Here is a 19,331-nt window from a genome sequence, read left to right as displayed (position 1 = left end):
GAGTTTAGTATTAAAACAAACAGGCATTGATCACCAGTGAGGTCATGGATCCACGACCCCCCATATAGACTAAGCACTGGGTCCTAAACAACACACTGACGAACGACTGGAGCAGGAGAGGTATGTGGGTACATTTTCATAAGGCTAGTTTACTGTGCCAGCTGAGCTTTGCAAGAAAGCAGGGAAGGAAATTCTCCCAACCCCCATCTCTGTTACTGTGTAACTAACTATTTCAATGCCAGGCATTGTGAAATAACGTTGTGTTCAACTTCATTCTTTTAAGTAGATTCCTGCCCTTTTGTGGCCACTGTTGACCAGTAGAGGGTTGAATGACATTTCTAGAACCAAAGTGAGTTATTGCATAGTTATTGCATAGCTACAAGGACTGCTGAGAGGGAAAAGAGAGTTTCCAACGCTGAGGATCTGAGGCACAGTTCACCAACCTAACTGGTAAAGCCAAGTTACCATTCTTGATACTCTTCTTTCAAGACAATGGGCTGGAAACTGAAAACAGTGCAAACTATTCTCAGTATTCTAGCCTTCTACATTACATCTGCAGTAGGTAAGTACAACTCATCTCTATTGCAGAAGCTTTTTCCTAATACATTTCTATTAAATTAATATACTAACCTTCCTCTAAGCATATTTATTATAGCATATGCCATGTTACTGTAGATGTAAAGAATTATAAAAAATTGTGCAAATGGTGCATCTGTCATTGTTGTTGTTGGTGTTGTTCTCAAGGTTCTTTATGGACATTTCTCCTCTGAACCTGCAGGGGAAGATGAGGATCCCAGATCAGAATGTGCTGACTTCAACAACACGACCTGGCTGGAGTACCATCAGCAGGGCAGCAAGCTACAGGTGCAGTACCTGCTCTTGACACGCAAGAATACAGACTGTGCCAGCCTCTTCAGTCAGGACTTCCTCAGCAACAACACCTCCTACTTCAACTCCTCCCAACCCACCAAGATAATTGTCCATGGATACAGGTAAGGAGAAAGGGAGGGAGGTCAAAAACTTGCCAAGGTATATTCATACTCTACACATAAAACATATAAGTTATCCCTCCCTCCCTCCCTCCACCTCCCCTTTCCTCCCTCCCTCCCAGTGCTCTGGGCAGTAAGCCGTCCTGGGTGAAGCAGCTGGCCCAGGCTCTGCTGCGGGTGCAGGATGCCAACGTGGTGGTGGTGGACTGGGTCTATGGGGCCTCACTCGCCTACAACATGGTGGTGGAGAACTACAAGGAGGTGGCCATCCAGATCTCTGTCCTCATCAACCAGCTCCAGGTCAGGGAGCTCCTCATTTGTTTATGTTTACTCTGACAGCAAATTAAGTTAAAAGTAATGAAAATAAAGGAGGTGTGATGTCAGTCCCACAGAACCATGGATGCAAACTGGAGTCATTTCACTTCATTGGGGTTAGTCTTGGGGCACATGTGTCTGGATTCGTGGGGACCCTGTTCAAGGGCAAGATAGGAAGAATTACAGGTGAGCTCCATCTGTGTCTGACCCATTAACAGTTCCACAGGGCACCTTCTGTCTGCAGAACAAGGCTCAACAGGGCCAGACAGAGACTGGTCACCACAAAGCAGGCTAGTCACTCACAGACCGTCTCATCTCTGCCAATCTGACTGAATTAGGTTTTCAAAGAGAGAGACAGCTCTGGAAAACAACAACAGCTGATATTGAAAAGCAATGAGCTGAATTTGTTAAAGAGGGAGACGTTACCCTTCTGAAGTCGGAYAACGACACAATAATACATACGATTGTCTGTCTGTACACTATCACTGATGTTTTTGTCTGAGTAGAGGCCTTCAGTGCTGTGATATGAAGTAGTCTGAATGCTTTAGTGCAGTAGTTCACAGGCGCTCTGTGTGTGTGTATTTGTGTTTGTCATCACTGTCTCTGATGCAGTACTCTATCTATCCCCTACTGACCTCTGTATCTCCTGCTGTAGGTCTGGACCCGGCTGGACCCATGTTTAAAAGAGCCGACACGTTTGACCGTCTTGACCCCTCAGATGCACTGTTTGTGGAGGCCATCCACACTGACTCCGACTGTGAGAGAATAGGCTACACACAAATAATCATTTTTATTGCAAAGAGATTTCTGCTATCATTCCATCTTTTCCTCTTAGGCCTACTCTATTTCAAAAGTCTCACTGTTCACTGGAATGACAACATGACAATGTCCTGGTATCAGCCATTCGACATCAATTATCATCCTTTTCTCTCAGATTTCGGCATCTCCATCCCTGTCGGCCATGCAGACTTCTTTCTAAACGGCGGGATGGACCAAGCAGGTTGCTCGCGCTCCAGGTTTTTGTCAAGTAAGTACGTGTTTTTGCCGCCAAAATGCTTCATTGGCAAAGAGGCCTAACCTAAGTGTGTATGAATTTCAATATAAACTTCAGACATATCAACTTCAGACATGTCTTTCAACTTAAACAACTGTTGATGTTATTTGATTATTCACTAACTAAACAGTAAGCACTATGTTTACTAGCCTATAGGCTATTTAGTGGTAAGCTTCTGGCTACCTGAGAATCTTCGTTTGTGATCAGTTCTTGTCTACTTTCCAGTGTATGGCTATGTGATCTGTGACCACATGAGGGCGCTCCACGTCTACATAAGCGCACTGAACGGGACCTGCCCACTGACTGGCATCCCTTGTTCCAGCTATGAGGACTTCCTCAAGGGGCGCTGTTTAGGCTGCCCAGGCAGATGTCCACAAATAGGTAAGGACATCATCAACATTACACTATTTCCCCAGATATTAAACCAACCTGCTGTCTGTGAGTATGTTGGTCATGCAAATGTAAATATTATAAATAGCCACCTTTTACATGTAGCCTAGAGTAGACTATGCACAAACGATTTTGATCACGTGAAACGTAGGATATTTTGGTAATATTCAAACTTTCCAGCACACTTTCCATGTTCACTTTAGTCAGGTTTCACTCAATGAGAGATAGGGCAACTGTCTGACCTAGCAAGTGTCATGTCTGGTCTGGGCGCACTGGCGCTGCTGATGCAGTGACAGACTGATACAGATAAACCAGTAAATGTACTCTGGAGGCCTTTCATCTGTCATAACTGTGATAGGAAGGGCTACTTTACATCTTACTCTGTCTTTTGTAGGTGCATGTGTCCTTGTGTGTTTCAGGGTTATTGGAGAACAGTAGTTTAACAGTCTTTCCTCTTCCTCAACTAAAGAAGCTTTTCCTCCTGACAACCTCTGCACCTCCCTTCTGTGGTGAGTAGCCAACATTTACCTCTATGTAAAAACACAGACTGGCTGTCCATCAGACAATTGTTGGATGCTCATTATGACACATCCCCACTACTTTGACCCCACAGTTGAATGGTTAAATACAGCAATATCTCATGTAATGATGATCAAGTTACATCCCGTCCCCTCCTCCTCCTCCTCTTCCCCAGCCCATCACATCCTGGTGCAGCTGGAGGTGTTCCTCCTGGACAAGAGTGCTGAGGTGCAGGTGATCCTGAGGACTGGGGGACATCCTGAAACCAAGCAGAGACTCAGGCTGTAGGTACAACCACTAACCCTCACTGTTAGAGACAAAAATGTATACGCAGCATGATTCACAGCTGTTCACAGTATGATACGTAAACATGGATTATATTCTCAGTCACAGACGTGTGTGTGTGTGTGTGTGTGTGTGTGTGTGTGTGTGTGTGTGTGTGTGTGTTTCAGACAGACAGACGGCACCATGTACAGGAGGGTGATAGCCCACCCAGTGCCACTGTGTAAGATAGACTCCATCCAGCTGAAGAACACTGGAGCACACTTCTACAGGCAGGGAGACATCCACGTTGTGTCTGTCTGCATATCAGAATTCCCCTCTGTCGGGTATAAGTCCTTTCATCTATTTAACACACATGCTTTCACACACTTACCTACACCACACACAACATTCCTGTGCATGCATATGACACTGTAACTCATTTGTTTCTCTTTCAGAGAAGTGGTGCCATTGTGCGTGAACAAGATAGACGTAAGGCGAGGATCTCCATGGAACCATGATTTCGTACAGCTGTGTGAGAATTACTGATGTAGTAAACACACACAGAGCCTATGAACCAGCATGTTTCTTTCTCTCTGGCAACCTCCCAAAAGTCTGAAACTGTGTCCTTTCCTCGTCTCCTTTCCTTCATCATCAATGAATGCTTTGAGTGCTTTGATAGGTCTAAGCAGTAAGGAGGAAGCCTATCCTTATAGTTATCATTGGGCATGAAGGAAAGGAAATTAGAAGAGTTTTACTGGGACTAGCTCACACAGAAACGCACACATGCAGCTAATAGCTCCCGTTGCAAACAGCTACACACAAACTTTGCCATCCTATAACCCTAGTCATATGTTACTGACGGACCACCTACAGCCAAACAGATTCCAGAACAGTTCCAAACTACTTCTTTACATTTCTTTAGTATATTCTAACAGCATTAGTATTGATGTACATAATCATTCCGACGCATCTGAATGTTACTTTATTCAGAGCTTCTGTTGAAGCAAAACAATAAAAGGGGAACTCTGGAATGTGTGACTTTTGTCTGTACTCAAAGGCTTAACTCTCTGAGTTCTGATAAGCAGGGGTGAGCAACATATTCAGCAACAAATGTGCAACTGTGATAACTGATTTTGAGTGCCTCGTGATGATAAACTTGGAGACAATATTATTTCTGACAGAGGATGAAGGAGAGAGGAGATAGACAATAAAATGACAGTAATGCATTTTCACCAAGAGCTTTATCAAGAAACATTGGCCCCATGAAAATATATGTATATGTAGTCCCATTTTTTTAAACAAAAACATAACACTCTTGTTCTATGTTAATGACTAAATAAATGTACAATGTGTGAGACATATCACATTCACATAAACAAATGCCTGTTCAATTTGGAATCATGTTTTGGAAAATGTGAGTATGAAGATAAATCCCTTTCTAGCATGCTGTCTGTCAAACTTTATTCTCTCAGATTATGTCTGCACAAACAAACACGATTAATGTGCCCCTAGCTAGCCAGCCCAACCTCGGCTGTTAAAAAATAAAATACACATGATTGCTTTAATGTTGAATCATAATCCTATCTAACACAATATCCACATCAAAAGGCTTTCCATCCAGATGAATGGGAGACATGTGAGTGACATAATAAAAAGAGGTCTGTGACCTTAACTAATAAATTCAGTTATATAACATAATTCTGTTCAGTGTCCAGGGTTTCACTCTTTCCTATATTGTCACGGACAGATGACACCAGAGGAAGTAAGGTAAGGTGAGAGAGTGGGATCTGGTGTTGGGTAGGTCTGATTCCACCCAGGGCAGTGATGGTTGTGTTCCAGGTCATCTTTTTTGCAGTCGTGCTGCTCATCTCAGAAGAATGCTATATGATATTAATGTGGTTCCTGAGATGTTAAACACTTTGCCAGGTGTTGTGACATCTGATAATCCGCATAGCCTGACTGTAAAAAGACCTGGAACGTGTCCACTGTTTCCAATCCGGTTGAAACCATCACAGCATAGAGGTGTCCGTGGGGGCCAAGGGAGCTCTCCCTCTCTGGTATCGCATTGGTAGACTCCCAGTGGTTTCCTCTCCTGTGGAATCAACTGAGAACACCGGTCATTGACAACTGGTCGGTCTATCATGAACTGTCAAGAAACACAAACTGAACTGTTACTACGGCAACATACCTAATGGCAGGCAGTTCATATTCACCTTGTCCAAGTATAGAGAGAGTTTAATCTTCCCCTAAATGTTATGTACACGCCTCACAGCTCAAATACAGTATAGTGTCAGGTTGCAAGATGATCTCACAACGAAAGCTCCCATTGGTCGAATTACATTTGCATAGTCTTCACATTCCTGACAGCCGAACTGGTTAACAGTAAGAGATGAGGGATATATTGACCTGTGATGTGACACTTACCTGGTTTCCATCCAACCATTTAATGCAAATGAATTACTTGACGCATGAAAAAAGTCACAACCGGGCTGATGGAAATAGGAAATGCCGATACAATTTTATAAATGTTGACAGAAGGATTAAGGTTAAAAGTTGGGTGAAAAAAATATGAAATGTCTTTTTGCAAATCTGATCAGTTTTCCACATTGATTTAATCTTTTTTTTTTAAATGACGTGGAAACAATGTTAATTCAACCATTTTTTGCCCAGTGGGAGGGTGGTTAGATTGCACGGTGATGAGCTTCATGCTCCTTGCCAATAAATATCGAGGGTCTTATTCTGGTGACATAATGATCATGCTTGGCTGCCATTTGACAAAAAAATTCTCTCGTTATTATCCATAATAATCTCATCATGTAAGTAGCCTGCCCGCACTTTATCTGCTAGCTGCTGGATATAGCACACGTGTCAAGACCAGAGTGAGCATATTTGCTATATAACACAACACTTTTTGTGACAAAACCATCAGTAGAGATAAAAATACAATAGAAACCCATTTAACTTGCATTTTTTTATTTAATACGAACAGCCTTTTATCCACAATAAGTTTGTTTGATGGAAACATCTCTGGTGGGAGAATCTTTTATGCAGATTTTAGAATATTCGCATGAAAATCTGTCGCCAATTGGATGGAAACCTAGCTAATGATAGTGGAGTGATGGGCTGTTCTCTAAGCGTGTCTGGTCTCTGCTTTCACATGATCCACATCCCTCTCCCCTCTTTCATACCTCACCCCTGTCGACCCTCACCCCTCTCGAAACCTCACCCCTCTGCTTGCCATAGCCACTGGCTAACTGACCATAGACTGTACATGAAGGTCAGCAGCTATTACAATGACAGCAGAGCCAGAGCCCTCCACCCTCTACCCAGCAACTATCCTAGAATCCAACCCCCCTCTCCGCCCGAAACACGATCTGACCCGCGATTGGGTCAGGGAGGATTTTGGGATAGCTAGGGAGGGGGCAGTGGGTAGGCACGTGGATTAAGTGCATGGCACTGGATCTCTGGCTGCCAGGATATCCCAAAAGTTTCCAGCAGGCTCTAATCCTTGTCAGACAAAAACACACAGCTGACTGCCAGCATCCCACCCCCACCCTGCTGTCTCCCCTTCCTGTTCCAAACTACAAACCTCCAACATACATACAGATGGTACCCCATCTGTCTGAACCAACATAAGCTATCAGGGTCACTGTGAGGTAAACGGCTTTGTAAACGGTTTCATAAACTGTAGCACAAAAGTATCTTTCATCTGGCCTGAATACAGACGGAAAAGGGCAGTCTAACCTAGGAAAACGAACACAATCCAAACACACACACTCTCCACCCATCCTCAGCAGGACGTTAGCTACTAAGAGGGCAGGCCACACACTGGGAGAGGAGTTAGGGAGAAGCTGCAGTATACACTTCCCTACGTATTTATTTGGACAGTGAAGCTCAAACTTTTATTTTGGCTCTATATTCCAGCATTCTGGATTTGAGATCAAATGTTTTCTACAGTGCATTCGGAAAGTATTCAGACCCCTTGACTTTTTCCACATTTTGTAACGTTACAGCCTTATTCTAAAATGAATTACATCGTTTTTTCCCCTCGTCAATCTACACACAATACCCCATTATGATGGCAAAAAAAAGATTGTTTGAATTTTTTTGCAAATGTATTAATGATAAAACTGAAATAATACATTCACATAAGTATTCAGACCCTTTACTCAGTACTTTGTTGAAACACCAATGCAGCAACTACCACCTCAAGTCTTCTTGGGTATGATGCTACAAGCTTTGCACACCTGTATTTGGAGAGTTTCTCACATTCTTCTCTGCAGATCCTCTCAAGCTCTGTCAGGTTGGATGGGGAGCGTCGCTGCACAGCTATTTTCAGGTCTCCAGAGATGTTCGATCGGGTTCGACTCGGGGCTCTGGCAGGGCCACTCAAGGACATTCAGAGACTTGTCCCAAATCCACTTCTGTGTTGTCTTGGTTGTGTGCTTAGGGTTGTTGTCCTATTGGAAGGTGAGCCTTCGCCACAGTCTGAGGTCCTGGGAGCTCTGGAGAAGGTTTTCATTAAGGATCTCTCTCTACTTTGCTCAGTTCATCTTTCCCTCGATCCTGAATAGTATCCCAGTCCTTGCCGGTGAAAAACATCCCCAGAGCATGATGCTGCCACCACTATGCTTCACCGTAAGGATGGTGCCAGGTTTCCTCCAGACGTAACGCTTGGCATTCAGGCTTGGCATTCATTCAATCTTGGTTTCATCAGACCAGAGAATCATGTTTCTCATGGTCTGAGAGTCCTTTAGGTGCATTTTGGCAAACTCCAAGTGGGCTGTTATGTGCCTTTTACTGAGAAGTGGCWTCTGCCTGGCCACTCTACCATAAAGGCCTGATTGATGGAGTGCTGCAGAGATGGTTGTCCTTCTGGAAGGTTCTCCCATCGCCGCAGAGGAACTCTGGAGCTCTGTCAGAGTGACCATCGGGTTCTTGATCACCTCCCTGACCAAGGTCCTTCTCCCCCGATTGCTCAGTTTGGCCGGGCGGGCAGCTCTAGGAAGAGTCTTGGTGGTTGCAAACTTCTTCCATTTAAAAATGATGGAGGCCACTTTGTTCTTGGGGACCTTCAATGCTGCAGAAATGTTTTTGTACCCTTCCCTAGATCTGTTCCTCGACACAATCCTGTCTCAGGGCTCCACGGACAATTCCTTTGACCTAATGGGTTGAGTTTTGCTCTGACAACTGTGGGACCTTATATAGACAGGTGTGTGGCTTTCCAAATCATGTCCAATCAATTGAATTTACCTCAGGTGGACTCCATGTTGTAGAAACATAAAGGATGATCAATGGTGGCCTCCCAAGTGGCGCAGCGGTCTAAGGCGTTACTACAGATCCGGGTTCGATACCGACCTGTGACGCAACCGGGAGACCCATGAGGCTGTGCACAATTGGCCCAGCGTTGTACGTGTTAGGAGATGGTTTGGCCGGCCGGTATGTCCTTGTGCCATCGCGCTCTAGCGACTCCTTGTGGCGGCTGGGTGGATGCACGCTGACTTTGGTCGCCAGCTGTATGGTGTTTCCTCCGATACATTGGTGCGGCTGGCTTCCGGGTTAAGAGAGCAGTGTGTCAAGAAGTAGTGTGGCTTGGTGGGGTCGTGTTTCGGAGGACGCGTGGCTCTTGACCTTCGCCTTTTTCCGAGTCCGTACAGGAGTTGCAGCGATGGGACAAGACTGTAACTACCAATTGGATATCACAAAATTGGGGAGAAAAAGGTGTCAAATGTAAATATAAAAAATAAAGTTATAAGGATGATCAATGGAAACAGGATGCACCTGAGCTCAATTTCAAGTCTCATAGCAAAGGGTACTTACACTACCGTTCAAAAGTTTGAGGTCACTTAGAAATGTCCTTGTTTTGAAAGAAAAGCAAAAAAAAATGAAATATCATCAAATTGATCAGAAATACAGTGTAGACATTGTTAATGTTGTAAATGTGTTAGCTAATCCAAGTTGATCATTTTAAAAGGCTAATTGATCATTAGAAAACCCTTTTGTGATTATGTTAGCACAGCTGAAAACTGTTGTCCTGGTAAAGAAGCAAGTGTGAAGCAAGTGTCTAGTTTGAGAAACAGACGTCTCACAAGTCCTCAACTGGCAGCTTCATTAAATAGTACCCGCAAAACACCAGTCTCAACGTCAACAGTGAAGAGGCGACTCCGGGATGCTGGCCTTCTAGGCAGAGTTCCTCTGTCCAGTGTCTGTGTTCTTTTGCCCATCATAATCTTTTATTTTTATTGGCCAGTCTGAGATATGGCTTTTTCTTTGCAACTCTGCCTAGAAGGCCAGCATCCCGGAGTCGCCTCTTCACTGTTGACATTGAGACTGGTGTTTTGCGGGTACTATTTAATGAAGCTACCAGTTGAGGACTTGTGAGGTGTCTGTTTCTCAAACTAGACACTCTAATGTACTTGTCCACTTGCTCAGTTGTGCACCTGGGCCTCCCACTCCTCTTTCTATTCTGGTTAGAGCCAGTTTGCGCTGTTCTGTGAAGGGAGGAGTACACAGTGTTGTACAAGATCTTCAGTTTCTTGGCAACTTCTCGGATGGAATAGCTTTAATTTTGAGCCTAAAATCGAACACACAAATACTGATGCTCCAGATACTCAACTAGTCTAAAGAAGGCCAGTTTTATTGCTTCTTTAATCAGAACAACAGTTTTCAGCTGTGCTAACATATTTGCAAAAGGGTTTTCTAATGATCAATTAGCCATTTAAAATGATAAACTTGGATTAGTTAACACAACGTGCCATTGGAACACAGGAGTGATGGTTGCTGATAATGGGCCTCTCTACACCTATGTAGATATTCCATTCAAAATCAGCCATTTCCAGCTACAATAGTCATTTACAACATTAACAATGTCTACACTATATTTCTGATCAATTTGATGTTATTTTAAATGGACAAAAAATGTGCTTTTCTTTCAAAACAAGGACATTTCTAAGTGACCCCAAACTTTTGAACGGTAGTGTATGTAAATAAGGTATTTCTGTTTTTACATTTTTTATATATTTGCAGACATTTCTAAACACCTGTTTTCACTTTTTCATTATGGGGTATTGTGTGTAGATGGATGAGGAAAAACAATTATTTTATACATTTTATAATAAGCCTGTAACGTAATAAAATGTGAAAAAAGTAAATTGGTATGAATAGTTTCAGAATGCACTGTATGAGGAGACAGTACAGAATGTCACCATTTATTGGAGGGTATTTTCATATGTATCTGTTTTACCGTTCAGAAATTACAGCACTTTATGAATCTTGTCCCCCCCTTTGAAGGTATCATAAGTATTTGGACAAATTCACTTATAGTGTATTAAATTTGGTCAAAAGTTTGGTATTTGGTCCATATTCTGAGCACACAATGACTACATCAAGCTTGTGTCTCTACAAACTTGGATGCATTTGCAGTTTGTTTTGGTTGTGTTCGGATTATGTTGTGCCCAATAGCAATGAATGGTAATAATGTATTTTGTCACTTTTATTGAAGCAAAACATGCTAACCTCTCACGGTTACCAATAACAGGGTCAGTTAGCATTTTGGGGGATTATATAGATTGTTTTCAGCCATCTACACACAATACCCCATAATAACAAAATGAAAACAGGTTTTTAGAAATGTTTGAAGAAAATGTATTGAAAATGAAATACAGAAATATCTTATTTACGTACGTATGCACACCCCTTTGCTATAACGCTCCAAATTGAGCTCAGGTGCATCAAATTTCCTTTGATCATCCTTGAGATGTCGCTACAACTTGGAATCCACCTGTGGCCAATTCAATTGTTTGGACTAGATTTAGAAAGAAACACACCTGTCTATATAAGGTCCCACAGTTGATAGTGCATGTCAGAACAGAAACTATACCATGAAGTACAATGTCTGTACCTCTCCGAGATAGAATTGTGATGAGGCATAAATCTGGGGAAGAATATAAAACAATTTCTAGAGTCCTGAAAGGTTCCAAGAGCCCAGTGGTCTCCTTCATTGGGAGAAAAAAAATTAAATATGGAACTATCCAGACTCTGGTTTGAGTTGGCCGTACGACCAAACTGAGCATCTGGGCAAGAAGTACCTTGGTCCTTGGATGAGATGGGAGAACCTGCCAGAAGGACAACAGTCTCTACAGCAATCTGGGCTTTATAGGAGTGGACAGACGGAAGCCACTCCTTAGAAAAAGGCATGTGAAAGACTCGGAGCATAAGGCAAAAGTTTCTGTGGTCTGATGAGACAACTGAACTATTTGGCCTGAATGCAAAGCGCTATGTTTGGAGAAAACCAAGCACAGTTCATCACCCGTCTAACACCATCCCTACCGTGAAGCATGGTGATGGCAGCATCATGCAATGGGGATGATTTTCAGCAGCAGGAACTGGGACACTGGTAAGGATAGAGGTGACAATGAATGGAGGCAAATCGGGCAAATCCTTGATGAGAACCTGCTTCAGAATGCAAATAACAGACTGGGGCAAAGATTTACGTTCCAACAGGACAAGGACCCCAAGTTTACAGCCCAAGCAATGCTGGAATGGCTTCAGAACAAGAATGTGAAAGTCCTTGAGTGGCCCAGCCAAAGCTCAGACTTCAATCCCCTTGAAAATCTTTGGAAAGACTAAGATTGCTGTTCACCGCCACTCCCCAACTATCTTAAGAGCTTGAGAAAATCTGCAAGGAAGAATGGGAGAAAATCTCAAAATCAAGATGTGCAAAGCTGATAAGACACCCAAGACAACTCATAACTGTAAACGTTGCCAAAGGTGCTTCTACAAAGTATTGACTCAAGGGTGTGAATGCGTATGTAAATAAGATATTTCTGTCATACATTTTTCTATATATTTGTAAACATTTCTTAAAACATGTTTTCACTTTGTCATTATGGGGCATTGTGTAGGGGGGGGGGGGGAATCTAACCCATTTTGAATTCTGGTTGTAACAAAATGTGGAACAAATCAAGGGGTATGAATACTTTCTGAATGCACTGTTTGCCACTAACTTTCTCACGATTCATTTATGATTATCCGTAATCATGGTAGCATCCACATTAATGTAGAGGTGTTCAGAAACATATTCTATTCTTATTTACACTAAAAGTGACTCAAATGACAACATTATTTATCATTCATTTCTATTGGGCACAACATAATCCAAAAACACAACCAAAACAAATTGCAAATGCAGCCAACAAGTTTGTAGGGTCATGAGCTTGATGTAGTCATTGCGTGCTAGGAATATGGGACCAAATTTAATACACAATAAGTGGATTTGTCCAAATACGTATGACACCTTCGAATGGGGGGACTAGATACATAAAGTTCTTTCATTTCTAAACGGTAAAACAGATATGTATGAAAATAGCCTCAAATAAAAGGCGACATTCTGTACTGTCACCTCATAAAACATTTGATCTCAAATCCAAAATGCTGGAGTATAGAGCCAAATAAAAAGTTGCGCTTCACTGTCCAAATAAATACGTAGGGGAGTGTACATGTAAAGAATTAAAACAGCTAAAGTTTTGGGGGTGGAGAGTTTGAGACTTCAGATCTACATTGAGATGGAGTGAAGGTAAACTTTAGAAACAAGAGACAGAGGCCTTTGGGGTTGGGTGGGTACCCAAGAGGCGAGGTGTCCCAGTTCTGCCAACTCTTTGATCAATCCAATGTTCTTCCTCTCAGGCTCATTAATTTTTACCAAAAAATGTATCGATTTTACTAACTCACTCTCTAAACTTTCATATAATTTTAGAAGGCGAAAGAGCAAGCAGTGCATAGCCTCTGTATAAGATAGATTGAATATGTAAGATAACAAACAGAAAATCATTGCAAAGTTTAAATGAGGTTCTTTACCACATGGCATGGCCAGACCAAAGCTGGATTAGTGAGTGGACACAGCAAGCAAAACACACACGCATCCCCTGCCCAGCCCACCCTCTCACTGCACGCAGGTGTACTTACATGTATCTTAAGTAGTGGCCAACTGTGTTAGCTCCAGCAACCTGCCATCTACCTCAAATAATCCCTCTCACTCCCATAATCCATTAAGGACCCGGTCATATCCGCAAAGTCTTCCAGGACCAGGCTGGTAGAGTCCTCACCAGATGGCATCTCCATGTCTGAGGGCTGGCGCTGGGATGGTTGGCAGGGGGTTGGCCGAGATGGGGTGGGGGTCTTCTCTCGGATCTGCAGCCGGGGGGTCAGGGGTGTTGGAGGCTCTGACCTCTGGTAGGCTGGAACCGGGTCCACATCCACCACTGCTGCTTCCTGCTGCTCCACTGGGGCTACCTGGTCCCTGGCACTCCCACTACCACTATAGACCTCACCCTCGCTGCCCAGGGAGGAGGGGGCCAGGACATGGTAGAGGCTGGGCAAGCGGATGTCGAGGCGCACGCCGCTCTTTGCGAAGAGCTTGTCGTTGAGTGAGTAGAGCTTGTCGGCGATGTCGCTGCCCAGCATGATGGAGAAGAGGCGGGCAATGTAGCGCTCCTTGGACAGAAGCATGTAAAGGCGGCACCGACGCCATGAGATGTAGCGGCAGTCCGTCTCCGCTGTCAGGGTCACCTGAGGTTCAGGGTGATAGATGGTCAGGGTGAGAGTGAAGGGAAAGGCGGAATGTTCATAAATCAATGAATGACTGGATGAATGAATGGCGAGCATTTGTCCAGTACCTGAAAGTTCCCCTCTTCGTTGGGTCGGAGAGACTCCCACTCAGGAGAGTCCAGGAACTTGTGGGGGAAGATGTAATGGAGGAACTGTCCATCCAGAGACACACGGATCCTACCAAGGAGAGCAGGAAAGGACAAGGTTAGTAAGAGAGAAGGAGAAGGGAGAAAGCATGAATAGGTGATGATAAGAGAAGAGAGAGAGGGAGAAGATACACATCACTAGACTTGATCCAAAACCTTGAAACAAGTTAAACTCAAAACTCAAGGGAAGTGATCCAAGAGAGAAAAACATCTATTCTTGGTTTACAAGTCACAGACATTCCCTCAGTGCTCTTTCAGGTATGACTTCACGTTTATGGCATTCGTTTGAAGTCAGTGAAACCTGGAATTGTTAGTCATAAAAATGGCATAAACAGACGTCATCTTATAACACCAAATGTTATTTGCAAATGTTATTATAGTGTATGAACATTTAATTTTAGAGGTCGTATAGGAGTTAGTTTACTGTGTTGGTACACAACCTCAGGAGAGCACCAAATATAAAGCTTTCACAACAACTTAGCAGCAGCCAACAGACCTGGGTGAAATACATCATATTGTTTAAATTACTTGAACAGCGCGTCATTTAATTTGCCTGGTACAATGGAACCAATGGAATAGTCCCAAATGAGCTAAATCAGGTACACCTCAAATACTTGAAAGTAAAGTATTTGACCCAGCTCTGGCACCCTGCCTCTAAGGGGAGCAAGTACACTACAGTGAGTCAGTGACACAAATACTCTGTATTTTACAACGTCTGGGGCTCGGATAATATAACCACACCTTCCCAAACCCAACATACACACACTAAATTCAATCTTAGCCAACAAGCAACGGAGTCACTCCTTAGGACACATGACCTCTTGAAAGTGTTCCATGTTTAATTATATCGTTGGTAAGTAATATCCCTCTCTCAGGTTTCCATGAGCCCTAGTTTGGGTCATTGTCGTTGTTTGACAGACAGATCAAGAGATAAAGCACTATGCGGGGAACACTAACCACACTCAGAACATTAACTTCTTGGAAAAGACTGGAGTCTTGTTTTAGTTAAGTTGCTGGAGTAACAGTAAATTGTAGTTTAGTTAAATTGCTGATGTCAGATTGCAATTGTCACTAGGAACACTCACAACAACATGACAATTGCAATCTGACATCAGCAATTTAACTAAACTACAATTTACTGTTACTCCAGCAACCTAACTAAAACAAGACTCCAGTCTTTTCCAATATCTACAGTAGCATACTACCAAGAATGAACACTGGAATTGGGACTTACACTGGAATGTACACCTTTCCCTCACTCACCTCCCAGACAGCAGAAAGGAGAGCTGGTCAATGGGCGTCTTGCCCTCCACCGCATACGTCTCCTCTACCCCTAGCACTTTGTTCTCACAGGCACCCACAATGTCTTTGAACACCTGTACGGGAACGTCCAGAGGCTGGTAGACGGCTGAGTAGAGTGCCAACAGCTCCTCGCTGGCCAGGCCATCCTGTTGCAGCCTGTATACGAGGTGGCAGATCTGGAGCACACAGGCCACCAGCAGTAGCAAGTTCCAGGTGCACACATCCACCCCACACATGGTCATCCAGCCCCACAAGGCCAGGCAGGTGAAGGCAATCGTCAGGAAACCAAATATGAACAGGCAGCCATAGGCGCCGCTGCCTCCCATGTACCCAAGGAACAAGACTGTGTTGCCCAGGTGGTAAAAGGCCCCCTCAGTGTTGTTGGTCCAGCCATCGCATGGTGGATGGCCGTAGAGAACCGCCTCCAACAGGGTGGAGTTGTCTGCACACATGGTAAGGGAGGCTGTTATTCCAAACCAAACATCTAGTTGTTCAATAAGTTTTAAAAAGTGTGTTATATTCCAAAGTTTACAAAAGATACCAGAGGTCAAAGCTGGTAGAAAAAGGTTGTCCTCCACTGAAGCTTGAAGTTTTTGTTGCTTTATCAGTGAGACTGAACAATTGTCACTGGAGTTGGTCTACTTCTCAAAAGTTCAGTCAAAACTGAGAAAACGTTGAAAAAATTATGTTCCCTTACATATAGCCGGAGTACACGATGTGTCTTTATTCGGTTATTACACCATAAATACAATTGGAATGGATTTCTCACATTGTGCGTCTCTCCCTCCCTCTCGTCCCTTCAATGATTTGTCTGTCTATAGATTTTCTTTCTATTTCTCCTCACCCATTTGTTTGCTCTGGAGTGCTCACAGTTGGCAGCAGAGAGAGAGAGAGAGAGACCCCTAGAAGGATAACCATGTTTGGAATTGAAACCCAAGGAGTAGAGCCACAGACAGAAAGCAGACCAGCTACTTAACATAACACTGCTGGAGAGAGGGAGGAGTGAGAAGTGACAGAGTTTATTAGTCACATGTGCAGAGCAGATGTAATTGCAGGGTACAGTGAACAGTTTATGCTCCGGGCTCTACTGGGTGCATATAGAGCAGCTCTGGTCATGCCTCCAGGTAAGTCACACCAAGAGGAACTCTCCCTTCTGCCAGACCTAAACAATGTTTTCACCAGAATCACTATTTGCCCCTAAACCTCACTGGGCCAGAGTGTGGGTGCATATTTAGAGATTCTGAAATAGGTAGAATTACAGAGTAGATCAGGTTTACATAATGAACCCCCTTCCCCCATAGTTGACATACCATGCCCACCAGTCAGAGGACTAGTCCAAGTGTTACTGGAATAGGGGTCGTGGTGAAGTGAGTGGCTTTGATCATACCCCTTGGGATATCAAGACACAAAAAGTTGTCAGACTAGAACGTGCCTTCACACCACATAAGATGCGTGCATTTGCTCTGACCTCTGCTGTTAAAATAATACATTTAAAGGTAAAGAATTTTCCAGAGTGGACTTTTCCTTTCTTTAAATATATGCCTTTTGGAATCCAGCACCCAAATACTTTCTACCACAAACATTTGAGCACACCAATTCCTTTTAAAAATTCAGATGTGCCAAGTGTTGGCTGGAGCAGAAGTTATTAGAAGCCAAAGTGCATACCAGAGCAGTTGTCACCAGTCAGCCTTGAACAGTAAGAACATCAAAGGCCCGTCCTACCAGGACGTTTTTGCAGGGTGACAGGAAGTATAGCCGGCCTTTTCTCATGTCTAGTTATGTCTATGGTTCAGCATAAAATTAGGATAGTATTGCATCCTTAACACTTCCTACCTGTACAATTCATTCAATTACGTTTCATCCTGTCATAAAATCAAGTACTCGAGTCAAATTGCATAGGATATTTATGTCACTTAAATCAGCAGAACATTCACATAATTCTGAAATTCAGAGCATTAAAAAAACATGTCACTCAGTGGAACATATCTTCCATCATGACCATCTGTGCAGCGATCACATCTTCCTTTCATGTTGAGGTATAAATAAAAACACGTGGAATATCCCAGGTCCCTTTAAGACAGCCAGCCAGCAACAACACTGCAAGAGGAGAACAGTAGTGTCAACTTTAACAGAAATAAACCAGGAAAGGTCATGAATACAGATCAGAATAGAGAAAAACAATGGTAATACACAAGCCTGTCCCCAATCCTGATGCAAGCATCGTTTATTTAATTACATTTAAGTCATTTAGCAGACACTAAGAGCGTCATACAGTAGTGAGTGCATACATTCACACTTTTTCCCCCTTCCATATTGGTCACTGTGGGAATCGAACCCACAACCCTGGCGTTGGAAGCACCATGCTCCCACCAACTGAGCTTCACGGGACCTCCTTCAAGTCAATCCTAGAGAAACAAGTTCTGCACCAACACCAAAAGTTCTTTGCTGCCATCCATAAATAATAAACACAACAGCAGTTGTTCACATGAGCAGTTTGATCAACTTTAGCAGAAAAGACATCAAAGGGTAACATGACCCTACAGAGGACAGTGAAAAACATGCAAAAGACAGGTCTGCAGTCGTTGAGTCACTGCAAGCTGAACTGCAGCATACAAGTAAAACCACTGTAGGATCCATGATAAACCAGACAAGCAAATTCAATACATATTCCCCTCTAGTGCCACACCCACTCCTATTGCATTGAGCTGCATCTAGGACATAATGTTCCTTTCACAACACAAGAGACAAAATTATTATGACAGTTCTGCTCCAGGGCATGACACTTACCAATGACTCATTATATAAAGTTATATTAAATCTTGAATCCAAGTGCCCTCATACAATCCTTATGTGCCTCGATGAGATCTGTGCAACTTTCTTCGCCTTTCTCAATGATGCTAAAACATAGGAAATGGTCATCAGCAACTGCATACTCCAAAACCAAAGAGTCCACGAAAAAACGTTCACTTTACACTAATGCAATTCAAGTTCAAATAAATTGTAAACATACCACGCATCCCTAACTTTCTTAGTCTCTGGGCACGCACAACAGGGTTTCATTGGTTTCTTCTCCGTGCCCTCAATTGCAACGGGCTCGACGCTGGCAGCAGATATGGTGGACATTTTTCTGGCTGTAACAAAGTGAAAATGGGGGACAATAAACGGGGAAACAATGTAGCGAGTCAGCGTTGCACGAGGGGATACTAATAACGTTACATGCATTAAATTAACATTCCTAAATATATTATAGTAGCTCCCAATTTGATGGCAACATTGTAGCTAGCTATTAACTCAATACTAGCACTTTCCTATAGTAGCTGTCAGTTTGTGTTAGATTAACTAGCTAGCTATAATATCACGTTGAAGTTAAAGTTCCAAAATTATAGCCAACTAAGTTAGCTCTTTGCTAGGCTCTGGCTTATAAAACAGCACACGTCAGGGATGCTAGCTATAGCCCACCAGCTAACAACTACTGTTAGCTAGATGTTGGAAAAATATCACTCATACTGAAAACTCTTTCAGTTCTCCCACAACGTTTATTAACGAACAGCGCGCGATGAAACATTCACGAGAGAAACTATTAAACAACACACTAGTGGAAATAATACTTATGTAACATACTTAACTAGCTGGTAAGCCTTCTTGCACAGCGACTCCGATTCACGTATGTCCTACTCTGTCCTTCCTTTTCAACATGGTTGAACCAGCATGTCTTTAAATGGTTGCGCTAAGTTTCTGGGACATGCA

At 43.1% G+C, this 19,331-nt stretch overlaps 3 protein-coding genes across 6 annotated transcripts; 1 reads left to right on the top strand and 2 right to left on the bottom strand.

Annotated features, from left to right (window-relative positions):
* Positions 1-60: 60 nt before the first annotated feature.
* On the top strand, positions 61-4,394 carry pla1a (phospholipase A1 member A). 3 transcript variants are annotated; one of them, XR_011481463.1, is made up of 11 exons: positions 61-562; positions 779-992; positions 1,112-1,289; positions 1,382-1,490; positions 1,960-2,061; positions 2,239-2,331; positions 2,584-2,739; positions 3,168-3,257; positions 3,443-3,551; positions 3,724-3,875; positions 3,987-4,394. XR_011481463.1 is itself a non-coding variant. In XM_024008884.2 (11 exons), exons 1-11 carry the CDS (start codon positions 493-495, stop codon positions 4,075-4,077), a joined length of 1,368 nt encoding a protein of 455 aa, XP_023864652.1. In that variant the 5' UTR covers positions 61-492; the 3' UTR covers positions 4,078-4,394. The 3 variants fall into 3 exon arrangements, 2 of the variants coding, with proteins under 2 accessions (XP_023864652.1, XP_023864668.1); XM_024008884.2 differs by having other exon boundaries at positions 3,720-3,875; XM_024008900.2 differs by lacking the exon at positions 3,987-4,394 and having other exon boundaries at positions 3,443-3,555; positions 3,720-3,805.
* Positions 4,395-4,753: 359 nt separating this feature from the next.
* On the bottom strand, positions 4,754-17,367 carry LOC111978695 (popeye domain-containing 2-like). Of its 2 annotated transcripts, none has more exons than XM_024008914.2 (4): positions 15,546-17,367; positions 14,205-14,313; positions 13,495-14,097; positions 4,754-5,677 (listed from the first exon to the last, which is right to left on the bottom strand). In XM_024008914.2, the coding sequence occupies exons 1-3, from the start codon at positions 16,034-16,036 to the stop codon at positions 13,543-13,545; spliced, it is 1,155 nt and encodes a 384-aa protein (XP_023864682.1). In that variant the 5' UTR covers positions 16,037-17,367; the 3' UTR covers positions 4,754-5,677; positions 13,495-13,542. The 2 variants fall into 2 exon arrangements, with proteins under 2 accessions (XP_023864682.1, XP_023864679.1); XM_024008911.2 differs by having other exon boundaries at positions 4,754-5,635.
* Positions 17,368-17,470: 103 nt separating this feature from the next.
* LOC111978708 (cytochrome c oxidase copper chaperone) lies at positions 17,471-19,315 on the bottom strand. The gene is made up of 4 exons (XM_024008925.2): positions 19,206-19,315; positions 18,595-18,715; positions 18,372-18,481; positions 17,471-17,681 (listed from the first exon to the last, which is right to left on the bottom strand). Exons 2-3 carry the CDS (start codon positions 18,705-18,707, stop codon positions 18,397-18,399), a joined length of 198 nt encoding a protein of 65 aa, XP_023864693.1. The 5' UTR covers positions 18,708-18,715; positions 19,206-19,315; the 3' UTR covers positions 17,471-17,681; positions 18,372-18,396.
* Between the last annotated feature and the right edge of the window lie 16 nt (positions 19,316-19,331).

Source organism: Salvelinus sp. IW2-2015, linkage group LG2 (genome assembly GCF_002910315.2).
Source record: "Salvelinus sp. IW2-2015 linkage group LG2, ASM291031v2, whole genome shotgun sequence".
Taxonomy (NCBI): domain Eukaryota; kingdom Metazoa; phylum Chordata; class Actinopteri; order Salmoniformes; family Salmonidae; genus Salvelinus; species Salvelinus sp. IW2-2015.
This window is presented reverse-complemented; position numbering and strand designations above follow the sequence as displayed.

Coding starts and splice junctions, on each gene's coding strand:
- LOC111978695 (XM_024008914.2), bottom strand. CDS start 16,036: ATGTGTGCAGACAACTCCACCCTGTTGGAGGCGGTTCTCTACGGCCAT. Junction 14,314..15,545: donor TCCTTTCTGCTGTCTGGGAG/GTGAGTGAGGGA, acceptor TCTCCTTGGTAG/GATCCGTGTGTCTCTGGATG. Junction 14,098..14,204: donor ACGAAGAGGGGAACTTTCAG/GTACTGGACAAA, acceptor CCTGAACCTCAG/GTGACCCTGACAGCGGAGAC.
- LOC111978708 (XM_024008925.2), bottom strand. CDS start 18,707: ATGTCCACCATATCTGCTGCCAGCGTCGAGCCCGTTGCAATTGAGGGC. Junction 18,482..18,594: donor AAGAAAGTTAGGGATGCGTG/GTATGTTTACAA, acceptor CCTATGTTTTAG/CATCATTGAGAAAGGCGAAG.
- pla1a (XM_024008884.2), top strand. CDS start 493: ATGGGCTGGAAACTGAAAACAGTGCAAACTATTCTCAGTATTCTAGCC. Junction 1,290..1,381: donor TCCTCATCAACCAGCTCCAG/GTCAGGGAGCTC, acceptor TCAGTCCCACAG/AACCATGGATGCAAACTGGA. Junction 1,491..1,959: donor CAAGATAGGAAGAATTACAG/GTGAGCTCCATC, acceptor CTCCTGCTGTAG/GTCTGGACCCGGCTGGACCC.